Here is a 27,853-nt window from a genome sequence, read left to right as displayed (position 1 = left end):
AGTACAAAATCTGCTTTATTAAAAGCCAAGTGATATTTATGCAACATTTTTCCTTTAAATTCAGAGAAATCACATCATTGATTTCACATTAACTTAAACAGATCCTAAACAGAAAGAAGCTTTGTTTTGCTGCATTGCAAAAATATTCAAAGGGGATTATTCATACTTAAAAAAGCGATATAAAAGCCTATTTTGTTTTGGCCATTGAGAACTGTTTTGGCATGCTTGTCAAGTTTATTAGCATGAATGTACTAGCCCTGCAGTCTCAGAGGACCTTTTCTTAATGAGATAAAAGTGGAAAAAATGCAAGAGAAAAGCTTGAAGTCACTGATATTTTGGCAACAGTTTGTTTTTAAACGCTGCACTGGCTTACAGCAGTAAGTGTTAGTAAAATCTAAAATAAATTCTTAAATTCCTGTATATTTAATTATTATTCAGTTACTAAATCTTTAATAAACACTTTACCCCACCACCACATTAGGCGAGAAAGTAATTATACATTTACTACCCCTTTAATACAAGGTAATGCTTAATATAATGGGCAAACATTGCCTGGACACTGAGGGAACACTGAATACTCCTGATATGCTGATGATTACATCTGAATGTTAATGTATGTATAAAAATCAATCCTGTTTCTGCAATGTGAGATAATTTACAAGTGATGTTATTTTAGTTAGTACAATCATTGCCGTGCAGTTGATTAGAGAACATCTCTATGAATGTTCCCTCCTCAAGTCTTTTAAATCCATGCAGTCGAGACCGAGCAGCTGCTTCCACGCTCCTGAAGTAGGGCTGTGTGATAGGACAATCTTAGATTAAGAAGAAATAGAATGTGTCAATGAGCCACCAAAGCAGGAAGATGGTAGTACAGGCTACCAGACATTACTTTACACAGATTTAGGGTCTTTGCATGCTGAGTCTGTTATTTTGGATGAGTTTTTCGGATCTGTAAAGATGAAAAACATCATACTTGAACCTTGCAAGCAGAGAATGGTGCATTTATTTTTCTAGTAATTGCATTGAATTTGCAGTAAGATGCAAAATGGTCTTGCACTGCAAAGGAGAGACACCTTAATATGGGTATTTGCACATGCTTGTACATCACGACGCTCTTCCAAGTGCCGAGTTTGTTACGTGGCTGTGAGTAAAAATGTTGGCCTTTATCTATGATGTTCCATGGTTGATACCCACTAAAAACACATGCATATCACAATGCATTAAGTCGGGTTTCAGTGCAAAAGAGAGAGTAAGAGAGAGTGAGCTGCAGCTGCTGCTCTTAATGGGCAGGCGTAAGTTTAGTTAACTTTGATGGATGTGAAAAAAGCGTGCAAACATGATTAACATATTTCTTTTTTAACATGCAGCAATTTCAGACAAAAAAAACACACTCTGTGTGCAGAGGCCTTTAGCCCTAAAATCCTGATTTGGCCATGAAAAAAATCCTATCCCACACCCTTATCTTTAAATTTTCAGGATGAGCTGCATGTTTAAACACAAACAAATGATTTTTTTTTCACTCAGACTTCATCCAGGTTTTTTCCAGCCAGCCTCTTAGAATTTTAATGTGAAGTCCAAATGAGCTGCTGTGAGAACCCAGCTGGAAATAACCAGGAGAATTCACCAGGAGAGAACTCTGCACAATCTGTACATGACTACAGACTTTATGTTGCAGGCTCATTGCACATAATTGGACTGTTGCATTACTTTACATACATATACTACACATAGAATTGGTGTAAAGGCAAACATTCTCACCGTAACATTTATAACAGACTCTGCTACTCCTGACCCGGGACACCCTCGCCCCTCCCCTCCCATCCATTAGGGCTTGTTTCCTCTTGTGAGGTGCGTGTGTGTGAACAACCAGGGTGATTTCAGCTGCAGTCTGCTTGAAATTCTCTAAACATTTTGAGGAATGTGTGCATGAAAACAGCTATTGTTGTCAGCTTTGTCATCAGGGAAACTCTGCAAACTAAACTCAGTGTGACTGAATGCGTCATGATTTCAGTCAAGTACCATTAAAACAGCTGCAATTAAATTCACATAGTTTAGAAGAAGCTGCATTATGGTGGCTGATCTGGTCTCAAATATGTGGCTTTGGTTTCAATTTATTCTCAGAGCAACAAGCTATGGAATGACGTACACTGGCTCAATAAGACTGTATAAGTATCACTAATTTTGGGAGTGCAATGAAAACTGTGCAAAATATGTCCTGATCATGGAATGGCGTCGCGAATCCACAGGAAAGATGAGGCTCACATGAGCCTGGTGACGGTTCCACAGAGGAAGTCCTCATAGCTGAGACGGATGTTGCCAGTCATGCTGGTGTCCTTCTCTCTGAACACCTGGGTCATGGTCTGCAGCTGGGTGCAGACCTGGATGAAGCGATCCAGCTGGATGCCCGGTCGTGCACCTCGGTAGGAGAAGCGCTGCACCAGGATCTCTGAGAACTGGGGGCTCAGGTTGTAGCCCATCTGGGCGAGGGCTGAGGAGATGGAGACAATGCTGAGTTTACAACATTCTCTTGCACCTTAAATCTCTTCAGAGTCTTTAGAAAACCGTTTACCTTGGTGTAGCTCTGTGCTGCTGATAGTGCCTGAGCGGTCTCTGTCATACTGCTGGAAGAGAGCTCTCCATCGCTGCATGAACTCCCACAGTGCAGAGAAGCCGAACAGGTCTATTCGTCCTGATCGCGTCTTGTCAAACATGTCTAACAGGAAAAACAGCTAAAAATCACTCAGACTGTATTTACAGTTGTTTCATTCTCTTGTACAGCCATAAAGACTTATTTCCAGTAATCCTGCCCCTGTCATCTTTAAACTTCTCCTAAAGGTAGCACACAGAAGTCACACGCTTGTTATTACGGTAAACGACAGACATTAGTCACTGCTGGAATGCAGAGACTCCTGAAACAAACAGGCGCAGGGACAAGTATGACTCAGTCAGCTTTCGCCTCATTCTGGCTGCCTTTGCTCAAATATTTTTGTTTAAAAGTTTAAAAAATTGGGCCATTTATAAAACCATCCCACTCTCTTTCACAGAATCCTTGATTAATTTATTTTCCAAAATAACTCCCCCCTCCTCTTTGCTGTAACCATTTATGCCCCTGAGTATCTCTTTTCTTGCCTCAGGGTACTGTCGGAGCATTTTTAACCACTTCCTCAACACTGAGCTTCTCTTGCTGCACCTGTAAGACTCACTGATCATCATGAGGCAGGTCTCATCATTAAAGGCCGACCAGTTGGAGTTGACGAGTGCCTGCTTCAGCTCTTTGAAGTTGATGAAGCCGCTGCGGTCTGTGTCCACTGTCTGGAACCACTGGTGTGCCTCTGGGTTAACACCGGGAGGGATGTTACCTGCAGAGAGGAGAAAAAAGGGTCACAATAGGACACTGAAGATAGAAGGGCTGCTTCAAAATCACTTTGAGGATGCCCATCACTGCCATTCTGCCGTCTTCATTCACTGTTTTCCTTCACTTCTACGTCAGTCTGTCTGAGCCGGCCTGTTTGATTCATTCTCTCTGTTATTTCCCGCCTTTATATTCTCAAACAATCATTCTCTCAGTTAAGCTTCCAGACTGTGAGGAGGAATTGATACACATCAGGCAGGAAAAGAAATGAGATGAGAAAAAGATTGTGAGGATTCCTGAAAATCAAGCAGCAGCCCCATTCTGATGCAAAATAATGACTTATTTATTGGGAGATAAAGAAACCCAATTTTACTGTCTGGTGGATGAAACTGTGCTGACTCTTTCAAGCAGAAACTTTTTCATGAAAAAATAAAAAATCTGCGCTTGACTCAGTCTTTTGGATTCAGTGTTCAAGAAGGAACTGAAATTGAAAAAAAAAAAAAAAAAAAGCAAAAAGCACAGCACAGAGCTGGGAGATACGGCAAAATGAATATATCAGGGTTTTTTGTACTTTGTAGTTAAAGTTACAGTCCTGGTACAACATTATTATCATGTATAACAGATTTAAATACATATTCATATCATATAAGCCCCTTTCCCCCCAAAACAAGCCACGAATGTCATCCTCATCTCATACTAGTGCATAAAATCAAAGAAAAATGTTTTTGTAAATCTAAGCCATCGGTTTATTGTTACTGCACCTGTGGTTTTACTTTTCGTTTCCCTCCTCCATCATTAGGTGTTATCACAATCAAACATGTTATGCTGGAAAGTGTGAGCGTTTGATGGTCACAGTTGCACAGTGCACGTAGTCCCACGAGAAATGCGTCTGAACTTTTTAAAACAATGGGAGAATAGAATAAAAATATAACGGTATTTCCTGCCAATCCAGGTGGTACTAATGCCTGTAAGTGTTTGCTAACTGCTGTTAAACCAGAAGAAGGAAAATCGGATTCAGGCTCCTGCTACAAGCTGCAGGAGAGGTGGAGAGGCAGAGCAGTGAGGCATGCTCCCCTGTCTCCTTCACTGCATCTCTACGCAGTTTTGGAAAAAACAAAAGCCTCTAGATCTGAAAAGACAGAAGTTTGAAGATATTACTGATGCTAATACATTTTTAAAACTATTTACGGACCAGTAGAAGTAGAGAACACTGACAACAAATGTGTATTTAAGCCAGGGATGTCAAATTCAATCACAGCAGGAGCCGAAATCTTAAATTTAGGTCTAACCTGAGGGCCTAACAGGGTCAGATTTAACCGAAAACTGTCAACCGTGTTTTCACAGCTAATTAATTAGAGGAAAAATTAAACAGTGAGGCTAAATGATTTTAAGATTTCTAAAAAAAAAAATAATAATAATAATAATAAAAAATAAAATTAAAAATGATTAAATATCACAGCATCACTGTTACTGTGTGTGTACATGTCAAATAAATGCGGAATAAATAAATGAATTCAAAGGCTCAAAATCAGATGATAAAAAAACTTTATAAGTCTTAAAGGTCAAAATACAAAAATAAAAGTCAAAATTAAGTTTTTAAAAGGCAAATACATGAGATAGAGAGTTAAAATCATGATTTTAAAGGTAATGATATGAGATAAAATACAAAATCAAGAGTTTATAGGGTCAAAATAGAAGATAAAATTCAAAATTGTGACTCTTAAAGGTCAAAATAGGAGATAAAATTCTCAATCAGGAGTTTTAAAAGAGAAAATATGGGATTAAAAGTCAAAGCTAGGAGTTTAAAAGGTCAAGATATGATTTAAAATGAAAAATTGTTAATCTTAAAGGTCAAAATATGAGAGAAAAGGTCAAAATTATTAATTTAAAAGGTCAAAATATGAAATAAAAAGTCAAAATCCTAAGTTTCAATCATAACCTTGGGATGCAAAATGAAAACATGAAATGAAAACACAAATTAATTTCCTCCCCTTATTCCTGACTTTTTAATCTAACTATTTCTGCTCATTTTTTTTAAATCTCAAGATTAAATTTACAGCTTTATACTGGAGGAAATCTGCAGATCTCACTCCGGTGAGCCAGTTCTCTTTAAGATATGATATGATCTTGCAGGCTGGGTAAAACTGCACCGTTGGCCGCATTTGGCCCACAGCGACACCTGTAATTTAAGCGAACTGCTCAGCATCCTGTGCTTACATTGGCTAGCCTGTGATCCTTCACAGATGCACATGAGGCTGGATTCACTTCATAAAAATGATCTACTGCTCTAAAATGCACATATTTAAAATTGCATTTTATGCTGTGTGCATTTTTATTTTTTAAATCAGGAGAAGTTAGTTTCTGTGTTGCTTTTCACTTTGCATATTTTTGTTGTTTTCCTGTCTTTTGTCTCATGTCTAACCAAACCCGTACCGAACATGACCCCAATACCTAGATACAAACCAAACTGTGACCTCTGTGAACCGATACACCCCTAAAAAGCAGAAAAAAAGCATTTATTGAACTAACTTTTCATTTTGTTTCTGTCAGGTAGAAGTTAAGAGAAGAGTCTCGGTCTTCCTGCAGTTGCAAAACCAGTGTGTTAGCAAAACAATACCTCTCCAACCTTTGTTTTGCACACCTAGTGTTTCCTAAGGCACAGGTTATGAAAAACAGTTGCATGCAAGGCCAAAGGTTGAGATAAAGTCTCCTCTGCTGGAGGGAGAGAGTGCAAGCACAAAAGGCCTTTTTCTGTGTACACTGAGGAAGAAGCAGAGTGTAAGAAACTATGTAGTAGTACGAGGGGAGGAGTAAAGGGAGGGCTGATTGTCAGAAAAATGAATGGTTACAGAGGGACAGGTGACACTTCAATTCAGACCCTGATGGATTCTGTCCCCGCGGGGGGTAATAGCTACATCCACTACAAGGTTCTGACTTAGGCAAAGCTGCTGCAGAAAAGCGAGCAATCCCACATACACATGTACACACACTCCTTACCCATCCGTCTCCCACTCTTTTTAGCCCTCACTCAGTATTACCAGAGTCATCACTCCAACCGTGTAATCCTGCTGAGGGGCGCAAACTGAACCCTGGCTCTACATGACTGTCTGGAAACGCAAGTCATTTTCTATCCATCATCTCACCAGAGAGAGAGCGAGAGAGAGAGGGAGGGAGAAACGAGGTAAAGAAAGCATCGAAGACGGGAAATGAGAGCTTATCTGCAGTCTCTTCGTGTTCACAATAATTCCAATTCACAAGCAAACACGCGGCAGGAAGCTTAAGCAGCTCCAGTCTCAGCCCACGGGTACCTGCAGGAGCGTGGTGTCCATAATTCCCTCCATGAGGCTGCGCCCCATAACCTCCATAAGGTCCGCCGGGGGCACCCCCTGGTCCATGCCCGTACTGCCCTCCGTGGCCCGGAGCTCCGTAACCACCTGGAGCACCTCCATATGGAGCAGAGGGGTGATGGCCATAGGGAGCACCTCCTCCCCCGTACGGAGCACCTCCTCCACCATATGGAGCACCTCGAGGTGGGTTACCTCCTCCTGGATAGCCCTAGTTGGAGACAAGGTCAAAGGTCACTGAGAAAAATGAGGAACAAATTAGTTGTATTTTGACAGAAGGAGCCCATTATAACACCTTACTGGTAACGGCAAAGTCTGTATTTATAATTGAATAACAACGATTGGATAACTGCAGATGCACAAATGTACCGTATACATTTCATACTAAGCACTCACACCTACCTACAATTGTTCTTGAAAAAACATCTACGTATAAATAGGGGTGTAGTGATTCATCGATGTATATCGATATATAGATTGGTTGATTGATGTTCCAATCAGATTGATGGAAAGTCAAAACATCGATCTAAATGGGTGCTTCAAGCTACGCTTTTATTTTGAAATTCCCCCCGCACGCCCGTTGACAGTTTCTGCCCCAGGCAGCGTCCTCAACAAGTTAGCCACAAGCTAACTAAGTAGTAGCCGTGGCTTAAAGTTTCTCGGCTGAGGGAAAGAGGATTTCCTCTTCTCTCTCTGCTGTGTGGATATATTACAGACAGACGCTACTGCAGGACGGATCTCTCCCCTTAGTTTGCCGACTACATCTACGTCTTTATCTGTATACCGCCGTATGAGATCGTTCACGGATAAAAACACTCCACCCATTATGACTGAGGAAGCGAGCGCTGTCTGCAGCAGACCGCAGGTACACAGAGAGGAAAAAGTCTGCTGCTGCAGATCTCCTCTGATACACTTATTTTACATCGCCGTCTCACGTTAGATTTATAATGAAAATATAAGCTGTCCAAACTTAACGTGGTTCAAGCAGGACAGCTGTTCTCTGTATACCCCCAACTGGTGATGAAACTGGTGATTTAGCTACACCCCTACGTATAAACTATGTTAGCTTATCTGATCTGTTCATTTAAAAGAAAAAACTCTAAATTCTCAAATATAAGAAGCTGCCTATCTATTCTTACCTTTATCAGTTGTATGTGCATGGACCAAAATGTTGATTTTCTGAGGTTATAAAATCAAAAATCCAACCACTGTTTTCAGTTTGGATTCTAATTTTTGCCTTTACAGTGCTGTAAATTTATGATTTTAATAACTTGAACATTTTTAGTTTTAATGTCAAAATGTAAGACTTAACAACACTGGAATTTTCCACAGTTTTGTTGGATTTTTCATTTCAGTGGTTACCCCCCCCCCCACGGGTAATCAACCTGGGGTTGGTAACTACTGCTGCAATAAATACTTGGACTTGTATGTTTTCCAACATTCAGAACTTAGGCCAGTGGTTCCCAACAATTTTTCCTTGGAGCCCCCCAAGCTGAGTCCCCCCAAGACCCAAACACAAACATTATATTTTCATATTAAATCAGTCAACATAGATTTAAGTGTCTCAATGATAAAACCCTAAGGAAGTGGCTCTTCTCTGGTTCTTCTTACCAAAAGACCATTGTATAAAACTGTAAATTAAGTGCTTCATCAGATCTGAGTGAATATTTTTTTAACTTTAATTTTGACAACCTAAGAGAGGACCACCCCCAACACACACCAAGATTTTGTCATCCTTCTAAGGGGTCCTGGACTCCAGGTTGGGAACCACTGACTTAAGCTACGTTCAAACTGCAGTTAAAAGTGACCTGAATCTGATTTATTTTTTTCCCATGTGACTGATTTTTTTCTCTGACAGTGTAAACAGCACAAGTCACATTGAATCTGACCTCTTCAAATCAGATTCAGGCCACTTCGGCTACGTTCACACTGCAGACCTTCATGCTCAATTCAGATGTTTTCTCAGGTCCGATTTTTTTGTTGTTTGGCTGTTCACACTGCAGTGCTTCTAAAAGATCCGATAGGTATCTGATTTAGACACACTGAAAGTGGCCCGAATGTGTTTCAAAAAGGTCTGGATCAGATTCAATGTGACCTGTGCTGTTCACACTGTCAGAAAAATCAGATACGAGTCACATGTGCAAAAAAATCAGATTTAGGTCCCTTGTAACTTCTATGTGAACGTAGCCTTTTATAAGTGGTTCTAAATCAGATATGTGGCTCATATTTTTGGAGGTCGATTGTCGTCTGAGCAGCCAAGCAAGAAATCAGATCTGAGAAAAGATCAGATTTGAGCACTCAGGCCTGCGGCGAACGCAGCCTTAGACTTTTAGTATAACAGTGGAAGTAAGTTAGAAACTGTCCCCCAGCTGTTTATAAAGCTACATAAAGCCACCTTGGCTAAATGTGGTGTGTAATAGACCTATAATTAATTATAGCCCTTAAAGACTGAGGTGAAAGCCTTTTCACACATTTCTCTATAAATTTGTTGAGAAAACTTGAAAAAGTCTTCACAGGTGGGTCCTTTCACTTTCATTTCAGAGACTCAAACTTGTGAAAAAGAGACAACATTTAATATGTTTAATTTTCTTTCATGCTAACTTCTACATCCTGAAATGGCCAAATGGGCAGAAACAATGCAATATACTATGAATAAACGACTATACATACATTTCAACGTTCAAGACCAGCAATAAAAACTAACTCGATTAAAAATACGTTAGCAAAACACTGCTACAAATCCTACAGACCCCCCCACTGAAATAGCGACAGTTTACACTGTTTAGCTAACGTTGTAGCACAACAAAGTAATGGCTAACGTTACTTTTGCTACTATGACTTATCATGTAGTTCCGCTGTATCAGAACAATAAAGAAGATAGTAAGGGTACTTAAAACAAGCCTGCCATTTTCATTCACATAAATAAAACATAAAAATCACTATTTCTGTACCTGTCCGTAGTGGAAACTCATGTTTTGACAGACTTTTGCTCCCTCAACAAGGAGCAGCAAAGGCGGATGCAGAGCCGTTCGTCTCACTATTGGTTCATTTCCGGGTCTGTCAAAACCGCACCCACGTCCTCGGCTCCTGATTGGACGGATTAGTGGAAAAGTTATGACGACAACGCAAATAAGTATGAATCACTGTGTCCGTCGCTCCCGTGGATGAAACTACATAGTTGGTGAGTTAGTCACATCTGCGATCCCTTCTTAAATACAGGGACTATCTCTGCAGTCTCAGTTTGATCTTACTGTTTAGGAGGCGATGTTTCCTGAGCACTGGTGTCAAAGAGGACTTATCCTAGGGGTGGGAAATATGGACCAATATCACATCTTCAGATCTGTTTTTTTTTTTTCTTTCTTTTTTTAGCTTAGTGGTGATAAGTGATTAAGGGGAACCTTATTGGGGAGATAACTGGGGACAATCCAAGGTTTAATGGCAGACAGGGGCCTTAAATTGTGATATTTTTCCATATAAGGATAATTACCTGTTGCAATAAAGAGACCATGCTTCACTCTTCACTGATGAGAACTAGGGCTGTTAAAAATGTACGGATTTTAATTGTGATTAATCTCAGGATTTCTGCAGTTAATCTTGATTACTGAGACCCCGGTCATGTGCTGTTTTTGATTTTTGTCACTTACTCTAAGATTAGTTGGCTTTCTGTTTGGATATAGACCTGTTTACAAAGGTAAAACAAAGATTATGACTGAACTTAACCATGGGAAAAATGACTTGTTACGGACAGAGGCGTAGCTAGGGATTTTGGCCCCCAGAAAAAATATTACACAGTCAAACTAAATCACAGCAGGGGCCGAATTCTGAATTTAGGTCCAACCTTAGGGCTGAGCAGGGTCCACATTTACCATAAACTGTCAACTTCATTTTCACCAGCAATGAATTATGGGGGAAAAAACCTGATAAAGTGATGATAAATGATTTTAAGATTGAAAAGGGCCAAAAGGATAAGTTCAAAGGCTCAGAATCTGAGATAAAAAAAATCAAAATTTTTAGCTCAAAATGTTCAAAACATGGTATTTAAAGTCCAAATAATGTTTTTAAAAGGCAAATATATGAGACAGAAAGTTGAAACATGATTCTTGACAGTCAAAATATTAGATAAATTAAAAATCAGCAGTTTAAAACATCAAAACATGAGAAAAAAAATTAAACTGTGAGTTTTAAAGATCCAAATATTACTTAAAATTTCAAATTGAGGATCTTAAAGGTCAAATTATAAGATAAAAGTCAAAGTAAGGAGCTATAAAGGTCAAAATGTCAAAAAACATAATCATTAATTTAAAAGATCAAAATATTACTTAAAATTTTAAAACTGGGGATCTAAAGGGTCAAAAAATGAAATTAAACAGTCAAAATTGTGAATTAAAAGGTCAACATATAGAATATAAAGTCATAACCATGACGCAAAATTAAGAATATGAAATGATGACAGAAATGTATTGTCCCACATTCCTGACTTTTATCTAATTATTTTAACTTTTTATTTTTCTAATTTTTATGACTTAAGGATATTTTAGATAGTAATGGTTAAGTTTACATTTTTAAACTGTAGGAAATCTGCAGACCTCAAACCAGTGGGCCAGTTATAATAAAAATATGACAGGGCCGAGTGTAACTGTACCACGGGCCGGATTTGTCCCCCGGGCCTTGAGTTTGACACCCCTGAACTAGAGAATGAATGGATACAAAATCCAACAAAAACACTCCAAAAACTTGTGAAAAGCCTTCTATGAAGTGTGGAGGCTGTTACAGATGCAAAAAAAAGGGACCAACTCAATAATAAAGTACATGCATTTGAATAAAATACATATAGTGCACCCCACCCCAACCTACCCTAATGAATTATAACCTATTGTCTCATTTAAGATTTTTAAAATGTATTTAATTCAACTTTTCCCCAACAGTACTAACTGTAAAAATGTTCAAAAAACAAAGAACACACACAATGAAGAATAATAACAGTGAAAAAGTTTATAAATCACAACAATAAATACAGAACAAAATATTTCCTCTGAATTTCACTTCATTATTTAAAAATATCTTTTTAAATTCTGGACAGTTTTTTGGTTGCATTTTCGTTTCTTTCTGAATAAACTTCATGAAGATATTGTGATCTAACAATATGTCAGCAGGAATTATAGCAATTCCTGAAGAATGGAGAGCATTTTCTTCATTTTCATATCCTGTTACAGCTCAAGTGCTTCCTGCTGATGACTTTGTTCCCCTTACAGAAGTGCTCTGTGTGCTTTGTGTTGGTTTATTCATTAGTGTGCTCTGTGTACGTGCAGGGAAAGGGTTTACGCTCATTCTACTGCTTTAACTTCAATGAGGGCCTCTGGACAGACAGTTACATTTACAGAGTACCTGATAGTTTACTGACATGAACACAATCACAAACACAGATATGTACAATTCTAAACCTCACAACACAGCCATGTCTTTAAAAATACTCTCAACCCTTACACTGCCTCTGCAATCTCGGTGTTCGAGAGGTTCATTTGCATGCAGGAGTCGTGCCTTCCTGCAGAAAGTCATTAAACATGCTAATATTTACAAAAAGCTGATCCCTGGATTGATGAATATCTTTGCTGTTCAGCAGCAGCTCTGAGTCTGATGAATGCATCCGATTGCACTTGTCCCTTGAGTGCTTAGCTCAGTTTTTCAACATTGTGTGCTATTTTTTCTTAGATGGTTTCTCCTCTGCCTTGATGTTACTGAGGTTTTGGATGGACACCGTAGGATCCACTATGATGGATGCTTTGGACCTGAACTCCGACCTCGGAGCCGCCAGCGGCGTCATCTCATGACTCTCGGCGAACAATCTCCGATCCGCCTCTGTCTTCCTCCTGATGAGTTTCTGGATTCGTTTGCAGATGAGGTAAATCATCTCACAGATACACATGAAGATGCAGAAGGCAGAGGAGATCACCATGAAGAGGGTGAAGATCTTCTTCTCCGTCGGACGGGATATGTAGCAGTCCACTGTGTTGGGGCAGGGGTCCAGGGAGCACTTGGACAGGCGGGGCATGTCGTAGCCTTCGTAGACGTGGTAGAGGATGTAGAGGAAGCCGGCGTCGAAGCCCGCTTTGAAAATCAGACTCACCTGGAAGAAAAGGAAAGAAGATTAATCTAGGCCAAACTTCTTTTAGCTTAAGGAACATTTAACATCAGCCATTCTCTTATTCATACAAAATAGTCTCATTTAAACATGTTACATGACCCCCTCCACTGAGAAGAGTTTGATCGAAACTGCAGGAACGCCACACTTTACAGGTTCAATATTGCCGTAATAAAGCATAAAACATAAACATTTGATTATGTCTCCAGTCCCTGGCCTGTTTGGAAGAAGGTTAATCTCATTTCTGATTGGATTAAGAGGTGCAGAAGTTGCTGTCAAAACATTTTTTCCAGTTATCAAGTGAAGAAAACATTTACAATTACAGAAATGTCTGCTTCTGCCTTTTGTAAAAAGCCGCTCATCCGTGGCAATTACTTTTGACATTTGGACAAACTTCAGTTTGTCTAATAAAGAGGAACTGCTGTGCCTGTCTTTTGTGTGACTGAGGACTGAAAACAGTGAATGGAATTATTGTGATACGGCCAATTAGTTGGCACAGCCTCACACCGTTTGAGGCCTCCACTGTGGCATTCTGATCAGCTTCAACCTGTGTTTTGAAACCAGAGGTGAGGATATTTGGACGACAGGGTGGAGACAGTGCACACAGAAGTGTTTGGGCCCCCGACAACCCCAGAGAATGGGCCCTCCTAGTTGTGATTTATTGATATAACGGTTATTTAATTTTGGAGCTGAAAAGTGTCCAGCTGTTATTGATGTTATCTGATCTTGAAGTAACTTATTCCGGCACTCTTTAACCCCTTTTCATCACTGTTCCTGCTGTTTTTTCCGAAGTTTTTTCCACCTTTGTTCCACTTTTTTTTTTTTAACCCATTTTTACCACTTTTTAACTGCTTTTCAGTCATTTGTCCCCTTTGAGCTCTTTTAACCCATTTTTACCACTTTTTAACTGCTTTTCACGGTTATTTGTCCCCTTCAAGCTCTTTTAACCCATTTTTACCACTTTTTAGCTGCTTTTCACTGTTATTTGCCCCCTTTCACCTCTTTTAACCAATTTCTGCCCCTTTCTAACTGCTTTTCACTGTTATTTGCCCCCTTTCGCCTCTTATAACCCATTTTTACCACTTTTTAACTGCTTTTCACTGTTATTTGTCCCCTTTGAGCTCTTTTAACCCATTTTTACCACTTTTCAGTTATTTGTCCCCTTTGAGCTCTTTTAACCCATTTTTACCACTTTTTAGCTGCTTTTCACTGTTATTTGCCCCCTTTCACCTCTTTTAACCAATTTCTGCCCCTTTTTAACTGCTTTTCACTGTCATTTGCACCTTTACTCCTCTTTTTAACAATTTCTGCCACTTTTTAACTGATTTTCACCTTATTCCCTCCCATTTTTTGCCCCCCTTTTTTTTGCCTTTCTTGTCCCTTTTCTGCATCTTTTAACCATTTTTTGTTTTTTCCCCGGTTTTGTCTTTATTTTTACCTTAATGTTCCCTTGTACCTTATTCCCTGGCATCCTGACATTTGTGCACATCATGCCTTAGCTCTGAAGTTTGACATTACTTTAAAAATATTTTAGTCAATTTGCCCATGCAAATTGTTAACATTAGCAAAAAGGGAATTTCAGTTTAAGAAAATACTGTACCACAGCAACAATAAAGTTCATTTTTGTTGCTTTTATAAGAGTGATTATTATTAGCGGTCTCTAGGGTGTCTTATAAACCCATGAGGGTGGGCACTCTGTGTGCATTAGGTTAAAATTAAGTCAGTAAATCAGTTAAAAGGTGACAGTAATGTAGAGACCAACATGACATTGTGGTGAAAACTATAGCCCTTTTCATGCATGTAATCCTGAAAAGTAAAGGCAGCCTGCCCTTGAGTCTTGAGGTGCTCTACTGGCCATATACATGATGTACAAATGACTTCCTTTACATAAAGTCTTCAGAGTCTTGGATGTATTTACAGATTCATCAAAAGAGTGAAAAAGAATATTCTAGCAAGCACATAAGAGCATGACAGCTTCAACACATGCAGAGACTGAGTCGGTTTAGCAGCAGAAGCACAATATAAAAAACATCCCCTCCACCCACTCACTCACATCTTAGTTCCCTGAGAGTTTCGAGCTTTATCTAATATAAACTATAAACTCAATACAGAAATGTTTAATGTGGGAATAAATCAAGTATAAAGGAGTTTTATTCGCTTTAGTAACAGAGAAGTGGACTTAATTTCAAACAAGTTAAACCGGCCTGCCGGCAAATAAAAGGGTCCACTTCTTATCTTGAAGAGCTGAAATAGACTTTCTCTCCTCTTTGCTTACCAGATAAGTCCACCACAGCCCCCCGCGTTTCTTCCCAGGGTTTGCGTAGAGGTGTGCCCCCTTGTGCGAGGCTGTGTACTGCATGTCCTTCTTCTCCCGATACTTAACGTGCCCCACCACCATCAGCGACGGGCACGTGACGAAGATGAGCTGCAGGGCCCACAGGCGGATGTGGGAGATGGGGAAGATGTGGTCGTAGCACACGTTAAGACACCCGGGCTGGGCCGTGTTGCAGACAAAGTCCTTGCTCTCGTCGCCCCACACTCGCTGAGCCGCCACCACGAAAACCATCACCCTGAAGACGAAGACCATGGAGAGCCAGACGCGGCCGAACACGGTGGAGTACTTGTTGACCCCACTGAGGAGGGCCTCCAGAGCAGACCAGTTCATGACTGCTGCCTTAGAGGTGGAAGAGGAGGGAAACGAGAGGGCTCCTGACTTGGCAGGACGAGGTTTTTGATGGTCTCACCCTGAGAAATGAAAGAAAGATAGTCTATCAGCATAAATAAGACAAGTTTAGGACTAAAATCTAAAAACTAAGGCGGTTTATTAAAAGCAGGATACTGCACAAGTTCACTGTTCTGTTTTTAAATTGATTATAAATTATACGATATTATGGTGGCACAGTTTTAAAGGGAATACTCCTCCAACTTTTTACTGAACACTTTTATAAAGGTAAACAAAACAGACACAGAGGCTTAGATATCTGGAGTTTTAGTCCCAAAGATTCAGCAGAAACATAAAAGGGCAAAAACCCAAACATGACAATGTCAGAATACAGACAGGAAGTGGGGAACCGCATCCGGTTTCAGATGAGAAGAAAATGTAGAGGTGCCTTCAACCTGTATTATTATGATTAAAAAGCAGATTGAATTGAGCCCTGAAGCTTAGCTTTCATAACTTTATTTCTGAGTTTACTGTCCGTGTAAACATCTGCAGGGTTAGGGTTAGGGTACATTAGTTTATCATCACAGTAGTTTCAAGTCTTCATGAACACTTAAGGATGCTATCTTTGTCCTAATAAGAAAAAATGTAATAGAGATAACAGTGGGGCTTACCACTAATGACAGCTATGTTTACAAAAAAAAATCAATATTGCAGTGGTTATACTGTTAACTCAAACCTTTAAACGTTGAAGTAGTGAGAGGGCCCTGGCTGCAGTATATCTCTCACAGCCACTCTCACAAACTTCATCCAAGAAGCCGTATATCTCAGAAAGGAAGTGCCATAATTTGCCGTTACAACATACAGTTTTTTTTCTAATTCCACTTTATTATAAAACAAAGTCAGGCAGTTACATCCATGAAATAACAACACAGCAAACATGACAGACAAAGCAACAATTTACAGATGAAACAGAGAATAAGGTCAGAGGTCTAATCTGGGATTAAATCATGTGTAGACCTGTTTAAGGGGTTTTCAACCTTTTCAGCCCGAGACCCCCAAAATAAAAGTGTTGGTCACCAGGGACCCCCAGGGCCCAGCCAAACTGGGGGCCAGCAAAATCATGGTCCATTGTAAAGTGAAGCTGTGGTATTTTATATTTAACCCGAATAATAACCACTCTTATCAAAGAAACACATTTTAATTCATGTGAGTAGTAAGTAGCCCTCTTAAAAGTGGAAATCCTTTTGTTAAAAACAGAATTAAAATACATTAAGAATAGCTAAAATAGGTGAATAATGGCAAAAATGGTAGGAAAGGTGGGGAAATTCGATTTTAGAAGTAGAAAAAGGGGGTTAGAAATGCCAACAAAATAGATAAAAGTGGCAAAAATGGGCATATTAAGTGGTAAAAGGGGAATTAAAAGTGGCTGAAATTGTGTTTAAGTGGCAAACATTGGTGGAATTTGGTGAAATGGGATGAAAATTGATGTAAGCTGGCAAAAAAGGGGTAAGCTGAGGCAGAATTAATCAGAAACTGTCAAACTGGCCATAGCAAATTGTGAAATGTGGCTTACAAAGTGGTAAAGAGGGGTCACTGGTGGCAATAATGGGTCAACAGAGCCAACGATATGAGGATTGTGGCAAAATTTGGTTTACAAGTGGCAAAACAGGCAAAAAAGTGGTGGAGAGGATTTAAAATTGACAAAAAAATGCTGTAATTGAGTAAGTTACTCTTGCATGTATGCAACTCAATCTGACTGGACTGGACTGAGGTTTCTGTGCAGTCTCTGTGCTGGACTTTAAAAAACATAAATACTGTGAGTACCAGAAGTTTCGTTGTCATAGTTGTCATATTTCCATAAACTAGAGGAGTAATGTTTTTCTTATTTGTGCCAAAAGTAAAGTAACGACTGTATGAATGAATGTATGAAATACTTTTCACAGTTATGCCGGCCACACACTAGACGATTTTTTAATCTGAAATGATTTTAAAACCGTGAAAGACCACAGACTTCAGGACAATTTCCAAAGATTTTTCATCTTTAATCCTCTGAACGCACACACTAGACAACTCAGCCAGACTGTCAGATCTCTGGAGTCCACACACCTGCCGACCTGCCTACTACCTCGCGTGATCACGTGACTTCAGAAGTCACGGGTACTCCGTCAGTGGCACTACGGCCTAGAATCCTAAATATCAAACATGTTTGATATTTACGATACAGGGTCTGGGAGGCTACGACACGATTCGGAGCAGTAAACAATCATGTTGACACCACACACATGCAGACTACTCAGACAAACAGTCGTTTGCGACGAGGCTCCAGTCAGCATACGCCCCCACGATCGTCGGGGGAGGCAAATCTTGCCCCCAAATCGGGCTTAAAATCCTGTAGTGCATGGCCGGCCTTAGACGTGCAACCAGTTAGCTATTTTCCAACCTTTTTAGCAAGGAGAATGAGAAGCAAAGAAAATGCAGGTGAGACAGTTTAACAGGGAGTTTGCAGACAATTCTAAATGTAGATTTTATTCCCAGCATTTCGATAGCATTGTAACACGTTCGAAACTTTATTTGGTCAACAAATGAGACAAATTTTGCATAAAATGAGGGAGAAGATAGAATGATTCTTAGCTAAGGCTACAATAATATTAATAATTATTATCAATAAATGATCTAATGTGCAGTATTAAATAATGATAGCCAAACTTCTGGCCTCCCTTGTCATCTCTCCACTGTCCTGCTAATCTCTCAGATCAGCATTTTTGACCTCAGAATTTTGGAAGTTCTACATTTTGGTTCTCTTAAATTTGTGTCTAAATTTTGATTTATTTAAAATTACAGATCTTGTAGTCTTATTCAGAGTTGTACATTTCAGCCTACATCAGACATGTTTTCTTTGTAAATTTGTAGAATATCACGTGTCTATCGTCTTCCTAAAGTAAAAAGCAGCAGCGCAGACTGTCACAAACAAAAAACAATTTTGCAATAATCTGCTGTGAGGAAACAAAACAACCAGACATTTTCACAATCATAGCCTGCATCACAGCTGATCCACACTCACATATAAGCCACCTTTTCAATACAGACTCATGCATCAATGAGCGAGTCATCAATGGAGCCTCCCTTTGCTGAAAGGACAAACCAATACCGTGCTCTCTATTAGTCAGCTATTTGAACAAGTGTGGCCGCTCTCTATAATCTCAAATGTCTGCTGCAGTCTTTTATCTTCAAAGGACTGTTACGGGATTCAGCTGTGAATGTGAAGCATGCCATGATCGTTCCATGGCACTCTGTGCTCATGGAGAGAGGGGGAGTTTTAGCTGAAATGTTACCTTGTGGATTTAATGGCCTGATCGTGTGCAGACTTTAAAGATGGAGCTCTCATGGATCACCAGCACATTTAGTTGGCTCTTAGAATTCTTGGACAACATGTGCACCATTTAGTGGACTTTTTGACATGTGACAGCTTTGTTTTTATGAGAATTATCAGCAGCCCAATAGAAGAGGGAGTTTCAGACTTTGTTTGGACTGGGACGTCTGGTTTGACGGGTGTGACTGTTTCTGTTAGGAATAGAGAAGCTACTGAAATATTTATCTGATTGTTATGTAAGAGAAAACATGAACAGACAGCTGTGCTACTGAAGGGCAAAGACTTCTTCTCAGAGGCAGAAAAAAAAAAAAAAAAACCCTCCTCTTATGCATTTATATCTCATTCTGTCGAAGGCTCACAGCCCGCCACAGAAGGAGCTGGATAACAGACGCGCTGCTCACTGTTCCATTTCAGCTCTGTCTCGTCTAATCCGGAGCATTTCTGAATTCAGAAACACTTTCCTTCAACATTTCGGCATCACTGTAGACAAATTGAGCTGTCAAATCAGTTGCTATTTTTCTCTCTCATCCAGCATTTCTGAGTATTAAATTACACGGCATAAAACAGACTCGGCTCGATGAATGGCGTCGAAATCCAAACACAGGGAAGGGAGAGCCAGAGAGGTTCTATCACTGCAGATGCTACCTGTGCTTTGTTAAAGCTGCTTTTACTCATTATTCTGTATTTAGAGAGCAAACTGTGGATGTGGCCATTATTGGAATCTTCAGTTTGCAGAAGCGTCCTGATGAGTTCACAGTTTGCATCTTTGGATGAGAGGTGCACAACAAGACAACGTCAAGATTAAAAAAAAAAAACATCATCCTTGCTACTCAGCCGCAGAATTACCTGCCAGTTAAAAAATAATGTATTTACATTTTTATGTGTTGGCTCTATTACAGACCGCTGTAGGCCGGCTGCCGCTGCCTACCAGGAAACCAGTACGATTACGACTTTGCACAGTCCCTTTTTGAGCTACAATTTCTAAAACAGAATTTTCTTTCATAGTAACTTTGAAGGACACATTTGTCTCTGCACGGTGACAAAAAACATCCTAAATATGTGGAGAATTGTCAACTTGGTTTCTCAGTTTGTGTTTAAAACTTTGTGACTCTCCTGCTGTGCTGACTGTCATACCTCCTCTGCCTGGCAGGAAGTTGATCAGCCATACATCCACATACTTAACAGAGTTTATCTAATACTTCACTCAGTTTCTCAGGTTTTGTCGAAGGCTGATGTAGCTTTCTTTGCAGCGTTTTTAACTAGATATGTTAACACACAGTCTAAAAATTCCAGGGCTCTCAGCCAAAACAGTAACACAGTATGATGAGTCCTGCCCAGCTCTGCTGATTACTTCCTGCTTTGAATTGAGGACTCAGGCCCCGCCCATACGGAGAAGAATTCAGGAGTTTACACTGATGTTTTTTGGTGTTTCGTTCATGCTGAAACGGCGTTTTGGGAGCCCGTAAATGTTGCTTTTTGAAACCAGGTCCCAGGGTGAACAAATCTGTAAATACTACCGTTTCGTCTCCGTGTGGACAGCTAACTGCACCTTTCTTGAAACGATTACGTCACTCAAAGCTTAGCACACGTACGCCGCATGCGTACGTCCAACCAAAACAACAATGCTGTTGATGCAGGGTTGCATATCAACCGATCATCCTCTACCTTCAGCGTCGCCTGGCACTTGCTTGATCATTGTTGGTGCAAAAAACCTGCACTCACACAGGCTGTCTTAGTGTTTATGGCGCTAAAATTCTCAGTTACCACCTATGAATAAAATTCCTTTTACTTCTTGTCTAGAAATCCCCCTGGTTGGGTGCTACACTTAGTGCTTTTTCAAAATGAAATGGAAATAGAACATTTTCGTCTCTGTGTGGACAAGGCCTCAGTAGGTAGAGTTGGCAGTCAGGAGGTTGTGGGTTCAATCCCCAGCTCCTGCAATAAGTCAGTGTGTTCTTGGGACTAGAAACCTTATTTCAATCTGCAACTGCTTCATCAGTGGTGTATAAATGGATAAGGATGCGTTTGAATGGGACTAGCTTATACTGGTGGCCAGTTCTCCATAGCAGCCTGTGCAGTCAGGGACATAGCTAGGGATTTAGGGCGCCCAGAAAGAATATTACACAGAGCCCCCCCCCTTAACCGGCCAGCCAAACAACAAATGGTGCTTCATTATAACAAATATCTATCCATTTTAATGTATTTTGAACCATAATTTCTCCATTAATGAGTAATATTTTTAATATGGTTTACATAAATTTATTTAAATTATTTTGCAGCGCTGGACTATGACATTTGGGCATTTTGAAGGGAGCAGCAGCCCCCCCCATCCCAGCATTTTATTCAATTTGAGACAAATTAAGTCTGTTGATTGATATAGTCGCTTTTGAGTCAATAATGGCACTAATTACTAAGAAAAAATGAATAAAATAGTCTTTTCATTACACGCACGAGGGTGCCATGATACTGAGGCCAGATGGGTGGTTGAACTCGCAACTTATGGCAACCTCCATTAAAAGACTTCTCAGTCTTTGAAAACTTTAGGAAATATTTAAGATTCTGTCAGACCTCAAGTAAAATATATCCAACATCAGAATGGTAACTTTTAAGTGTAGATATATCAGTGCAGAAATTCTACATACTGTATCATTCAGTGAAATCAGACTGGGTTAATAAAAATTATATATTTTTCTAAGCACACGTACTAAAGTCACTCCACAGCTGGTCCTCCCAGTAAAGGTCTGGCTCCATCACTGGCTGTTTCAGAATAAACTGACTTAAACCTCCTAACTGGACCACCAGATTAAAAACAGGCATGTGCACATCAACCTGCTAGGTTCATTTCATTATTTTTTTACTAGTCAGCTGGTCCTAATTCAAGTGTGTGGAGTAACAGATTTAAAATGAGTTTCCTCAGACATATAGTTGGCCCAACTAGCTCTAAATAAATGTTGTCTCACTTGCTAATTGGCACCATAGGTACAAGCCGGTTAAATTATATAAAAATAAATATCTTCAATGTCAGTCTGTTTCAGTGATCAGGCTCTGCTCATACCTGCCAACACCCCTCTTTTTCCCAGGATTCTCTCCTATTTTTTAGCCATCTCCTGTCCACCTTCATTTTTGTCGAATCTCCCAGGAAACTCACAGAATTTTTGTGGCTCTACTAGAAATACATTATTCTACAATACAGAATCAAGCATTTTTAACGGTTCTCAGAGGACACCAAAGTTGCCTGATCGTATATGAATCACATAACAAACACACAATCCACAGCAACAGAAAATTCCAGCTCTCTGTCCCTGTGACCTACGACCCGAGTCAGGAGTGAGCTAAATTCTGCAAGAGCAGACTGACAAGATGAGAGCTGCATTGAGGAGCAAGATCTCCTAAAACCAAAGGACAGAACAGCGCTCTGTTACCGTTAATCGTCCACTCTTCTGTCTCCTTCTCTTGTCTGCATTATTAATACACTTTACATATAATATTCAGCGCCCTAATGTCATGGCTACAACATTTTAGCATGTGATTAAAACATTTTTAAAACCCTTTTCTGCACATGACATAAGCCAAACATTTCCAGCTTTGTCAAAAGTATAATGTGAATGTACTCTAATCTTGAATATCAGGTGAAAAAAATCATTTTAAAGTTTATTATTATAAAATCTGATCAATTAAAGTAGCAGAGTAAAATTTCTGTGATTGTGACAGAGGCATTAATTTTATTATTTAAAATCGTGTGGGAGTGAAAACCAAGTCAATTTAATGACAAATACTAGTAAGTGCAAAACCCCCCTAAATGTAGGCAGGTATGGCTCTACTACCCAGATGTAAAGAAGCTCAGTAAAAGCATGTCATTTTAAAGGAAGAGTTCAGTTTAATGGTGTGTTTTAATACAGAAATGGATAGAAATGTTGTGTCTGGATAAACTTGCATATAACCACTTATCTGAAGCTAAATATACCCAGATTAAGCACAGCTATGTGGACACTGAGCTGTAAGGAGGACTGGTGGTGCTAGCCATGCTAACGTTAGCCGGCCTGGGCTAAATAGATCAGCTGCAATCCCACATTTAGTGCTGCTGTCTCTTACCATAAGACTAGTCAGCTAGTCTGACTTCACATTTACGATTAATGGTTTCGAAGTGTCTCTCCAATGAGCATCTCTAGTTTCAATCAAAACCCAAACACACTGGGGTTCATCAGTGCGATTTCCATCACATTTCCATACAAAAAACATTCACACACACTTTAAGGTGACATTTGGCCGCGCATAGGAGAGACAAACAAAGATCAGACACGCCTCATCTCTGAGACCACATAGCTGGACCACAATTTGTTTTCTGATTTTTTCTGTTTTGATCAAGATTACCTTCCCTGCCAACAGCAGCCGACTTCTCCTGTCTTTATGCACCGTGTTTGTCTTTCTCTTTGTTCTCTGGCGGATGGGAAATATGTATGTTTACTTTCATGAGAACCCACAGGTTATATAAGGGTTTATACCAATATATACTGTGCTTTATTAGCAGTAGTAACTGTTATTTTCACTTGGTTCTCAGTGCAGATCCAAAGCCTGTGTACACCTTGTGTACACAGCTACCTCTTCTAAAACGGTGATACAGCCTCGACTCTGACTCGCCTTACAGGTTGAGCTAGTTGCAAATACTTTCCTAGCCACCACTGCTCTGTCAGTATGAGTCAATGCTCCAGGCTAAGAAGGTGGGGTTGAAGTTTTTCTGTAGCTTTTCCCCCTTTCTGCTTTTTCTGTCACTTGCATCTCTTGCTTTTCCCCTTCAACCTGACTTTATTCCAGGCGGAGGAGTAAAGCACAGTTTTATTCACAGCTCTTTGAGTCATCTGTCTTTACAAATCTTATTCTTTCGTACGCACAGGGGCTGAGCTCTCTCCTAGACATCCAAGATCTGTTTAAAAAAGGATGATTACTTACATTCCTGCCCTTTTCACTCTTCTTTTACTGTCTTCATGAATCCCTTCTACAATCCATCTAGAAATCAGACTGAAATGGAGCTATTTTCCCGAGCTGACACTTTTAAAACAGAAAAATCCTCTTACCTTACACAGACGGGGTTCAACAGAGGTGTTTTCTGACTGCGTCCCGGCTGTCTCTGAGTCCTTGATGCTCACTGGCTTGGTCTCACCTGGAGTGGGGCTGGCTGGGAGGTGTGGACCAACTGGAAGAGTTCAGGAAAGGGTGGGGCCTCGCTTCAGACTCACACCGGCAGCTCCAACCTGGACTTGTTTTACGTGAGCAGACCCGCCTCGGGGAATTTGGAGAAACGACAAGTGATGTGAGAAGAGAAAGGAAAGGGAAACAATTCCAGAGAAGTGAAAATGGAGGATTGTGTCATAGTGGTAGAAAGAGAAGAAAACAAAGCAGCAGCATGTCTGAGTGGAAGGATGCAAATCGAGAAATCAGAATGCAAATTTAGCCAGAGAGTTTGGGCTTACACCTGTTTCAGGTATTTAACCTTTAATTCCCACCTCCCTGCCTTATCACAGTGCATTTACCACCCGTTTACTCTGCACTGAACCAAAGAAGAAACCAGATTTCTTGAAATGAAAGTCTGATGGATAACCAAACACTCAGAATAAAAAGTAAAACAGAACACTCGGGAAATTTAAGAAAAGCTGCAGATGTCATCAAAACCCAAACTCATAATAAACAAAAACACACCCCAGATCCCTCCTGGCAAAATCCTAGTATCAGTTCTGTATCACATTTCCTCTTTTCTCGCCGTCTAAAAAGCGTCACATGACGTCTGATCCCTGCAGCAGTAGAGCTGTCCTCATGGCGAACGGTCCCATACATTCCACAGGAGGGAGGGATTACCGTCTTTACTCCCCGGTATGTTTGTCATTGCCTGTTTGTTGTTTTTGTAAAGTATCCAAGTTACAGACACACCCACATGATGGCATGTCTTCCCATGAATACCACACATCCAGGCGTTGTAGCATATTCACAAATTTGCTCCTCAGACCGATTCAAACCGGGGAATCTTAAGATTTCAAGTTTTGACCTCCATATTTTTATTCAATTAAAAATATGAGCATGCCAACAAAAAAGCATTAAATTAATGGGATTAAGAAACATTAAGGTGTCAAGGTTTAAGTGGTGTTGAATTAATTGATGACATGTCCTGCAGACTTACCTTCTAAGGCCTAATTTGGCCCCCTAAAGCTTCCTGTCTGGCCCTGGAAAGACCGTTAAACTTAGAAAAGGAGGAAAAGAAAATGCTGTGGTTTATCCTTTGGTTTTAAATGTCTGCAGCTGTTAAATCCATTCCACAGACAATGACATTGAATTAGTTTTAGAATGACTTAACATTTGATCTGTTTTACAGAAATTTCCTTTCATAATAAGTAGATATTTAAAAATAGGGTTAAGATTGGAGGAAGTGCTGCAAAAATGACCAGATAAAGTGGTGAAAAGAAGTTAAAATGTGGCCAAAAAATTGGTTAAAGACGGGAAAAGGGGCAAAAAGGGTCATAAATTGGTTATGAATGCCAAAAATAGTTCAAAAAGTAATGAAAATGGATTAAAAGTGGCAAAAATGGATAAAAGTGTGGCACAAAGGGGATAAAACATGCAGGAAAAGTGGTTTAAAAGGATTAAAGGATGGCTAAAATTGGGTTAAGGAGGCAAAAAGGGGTTAAAATGAGTTAACACTGGTGCCTAATCACAACTGTGATAGATCTCACTGGTAATGCATAAAAATGTCTTCCTTTTGAAAGAAAATACAAATACTGATACAATAATGTGTTAGCCAGACCAAAATATTCATTTAATTTTTGTGTATTTGAAAGTCTGGCCTCCAGAGTTACTGCCAAGACTAAATCTGGCCCTTGTGCAGATGTACTTGATGACCCCTGTTCTAAGCATACTCATTTATGATCAAAATAACATTAAATACCCAGTGGCTGACTTAGCGATCTGGGGGCCCAAGGCGATCCAAGGCAGGGTGCCCTCTCTCTCTTTTAAACTCTTATTTATAGAGCTAAGTCCGAACAAAAACAAATAATCCATTCACATGGAATAGCAAAACCATGGTCAAATTTAAAGTTAAGCTATGCTGTGTACAGTATAGTCAGTTTGAAAATGTTAACCCCTTTTACTAAAGCAGAAGTACCCTTTTCTGGTAATGTTAACATTGTGGATGGGCACACTGAGCTAAATGGTTTAGAAAGTAATGCCAGACTTCATATCTAAGCCATAATGAGCACAATCTATAAGATACCAAAAAGTAGAAGAAAGTCAGGCAACCTAAACTAAATAATTGAGAGAGTAGGGGTGAAAGTCACAAAAATGGGCAGAAAGGGGTTAACAAGTGATGAAAATGTGTATGAAAGTGAAAAAAATGGTTGAAAGTTGCAAAGAAATGGGCGACAATTGGCAAACAAATTGGGATGTAGATAAGAGTGGCGAAAGTGGTGGAAAGGGGTTAAAAAGTGGTAAATATGGGTAAAAAAAAGGGGTGGGGGTGGGGCTCAGTTGGCCTGGTGTTCAGGTCACCCATGTATAAGGGGGGTCTGAGTTCAAGTCTAGCCTGTGGCCCCTTCATGGTTCTCCCCCACTCTCTCATCCCTGTCCTTCTATCCACTGTCCTCCGCTGTAAATAAAGGCAAGAAAATATCATGAATGGTTTAAAGAGGTGAAAATGGGTGAAAAATGACAGAAAAAAAGTGGTAAAAAGAGGCTTGGAATACGCACCAACATACGCCCAACATCAGCATCATTGCTACTGATCCAACACACATAATGATATAATCAATAAATCAGAACGGGGACAGGCTAGTTTTCTGGATGTTTCAGGGGCCTAACCATTCTGTGGGCAGATGCCATTATATCATTTATGGATTTCTATAATTACAGGGTTAATCAAGGAAGAGTAAAAACACAAGCTTAAAATTAAGTTTATTAAATGCTCACATGGTCCCTATGTTAGGGACTCTAGGCAATTACCTTCCTTTGCCTGATGGTTGAGTCTGTCTCTGTAAAAACTCTTCTTTGCTGCTCATGCCTCAGTTAAAATCCCTTCAGTTCCATTCATGTGCACCCATGTCCGTTAAAATTTGAATAACAGGTTATGTAAGATGTGTGTGGGGGTTGTCCAATACGCCGGTATGTCACTGCTGACAGGTGTTTTTTTTATTTACATGTGGAAAATTGATCGTTTTGTTACTGCTACAGGATGTAATGCTATGTGTTTTGTATGGTCTCTATTTATTTTGTAACTGTGAGACAGAGTCCAGGACTACAGAAGAGTATTGGGGCCACTGAAAAAAAAAATCTTGAGATGAAATTTTTTTTTTCACTTGTGAGAAAAAAGTCAGAATTCTGAGATTAAAGCCAGAATTCTGAGAAAAAAAGTCAGAATTCTGAGAAAAAAGTCAGAATTCTGACTTTATTCTTCAAATAAAAAAAAAAATCAAAATTTTTTTTCAGAATTCTGAGATTAAAGTCAGAATTCTGACTTTAATCTCAGAATTCTGACTTTTTTCTCACAAGTGAAAAAAAAAATTCATCTCAAATTTTTTTTTTTTCCAGTGGCCCTAATACTCTTCCGTGCAGGACAAATCCTAGTCTATCATATCTCATTTTACCTGGCGATTTGTCTTTTTCCATCAGTTGCTTTGCTCCAAGCGATCGCAGTGCAGATGGAATATGTGGAATTTGAGGGTTACCCTGGCGCTTTGCTCCTGGTAGTCTTGCAACCAGAAGGTTCGATCCAGCTGCCACAGTCACATGTCCAAGTGTGCTTGGGAAAGACACTTGCACTTCCGTGTCATGTATGTGTTTGAATGGGACTAGATAATACTGATGGTCAATCCCTGATAGCAAAACAACCTTCAATTCCAAACTCCAAAGTCTTTGAACCTCAGGCTTACAAAGTTGTCTGTTTAAAAAATGCATACGACCCACCCTTATTTTGACAGGCCACCCCTGACAAAAACGTTGTTCTCCTTTT

The 27,853-nt window shown here is 39.8% G+C and overlaps 2 protein-coding genes across 2 annotated transcripts; both read right to left on the bottom strand.

The window, feature by feature from the left end:
- pef1 (penta-EF-hand domain containing 1) lies at positions 1-9,756 on the bottom strand. The gene is made up of 5 exons (XM_041809658.1): positions 9,648-9,756; positions 6,661-6,907; positions 3,204-3,359; positions 2,570-2,713; positions 1-2,488 (listed from the first exon to the last, which is right to left on the bottom strand). Exons 1-5 carry the CDS (start codon positions 9,666-9,668, stop codon positions 2,259-2,261), a joined length of 798 nt encoding a protein of 265 aa, XP_041665592.1. The 5' UTR covers positions 9,669-9,756; the 3' UTR covers positions 1-2,258.
- A 2,152-nt stretch (positions 9,757-11,908) lies between these two features.
- gjb9b (gap junction protein beta 9b) lies at positions 11,909-24,013 on the bottom strand. Its single transcript, XM_041809571.1, has 3 exons — positions 23,940-24,013; positions 15,111-15,580; positions 11,909-12,820 (listed from the first exon to the last, which is right to left on the bottom strand). Exons 2-3 carry the CDS (start codon positions 15,498-15,500, stop codon positions 12,392-12,394), a joined length of 819 nt encoding a protein of 272 aa, XP_041665505.1. The 5' UTR covers positions 15,501-15,580; positions 23,940-24,013; the 3' UTR covers positions 11,909-12,391.
- Positions 24,014-27,853: the final 3,840 nt, after the last annotated feature.

The sequence above is a fragment of the Cheilinus undulatus genome, linkage group 16, assembly GCF_018320785.1.
Source record: "Cheilinus undulatus linkage group 16, ASM1832078v1, whole genome shotgun sequence".
NCBI lineage: Eukaryota > Metazoa > Chordata > Actinopteri > Labriformes > Labridae > Cheilinus > Cheilinus undulatus.
The sequence above is the reverse complement of the archived record's forward strand: the minus strand, read 5'-3'. Positions and strand labels throughout refer to the sequence as shown.

Coding starts and splice junctions, on each gene's coding strand:
- pef1 (XM_041809658.1), bottom strand. CDS start 9,668: ATGAGTTTCCACTACGGACAG. Junction 3,360..6,660: donor TGGACACCACGCTCCTGCAG/GTACCCGTGGGC, acceptor TCCTCTCTGCAG/GTAACATCCCTCCCGGTGTT. Junction 2,489..2,569: donor CAGCACAGAGCTACACCAAG/GTAAACGGTTTT, acceptor CCATCTCCTCAG/CCCTCGCCCAGATGGGCTAC.
- gjb9b (XM_041809571.1), bottom strand. CDS start 15,500: ATGAACTGGTCTGCTCTGGAGGCCCTCCTCAGTGGGGTCAACAAGTAC. Junction 12,821..15,110: donor GGCTGTGGTGGACTTATCTG/GTAAGCAAAGAG, acceptor CTTTTCTTCCAG/GTGAGTCTGATTTTCAAAGC.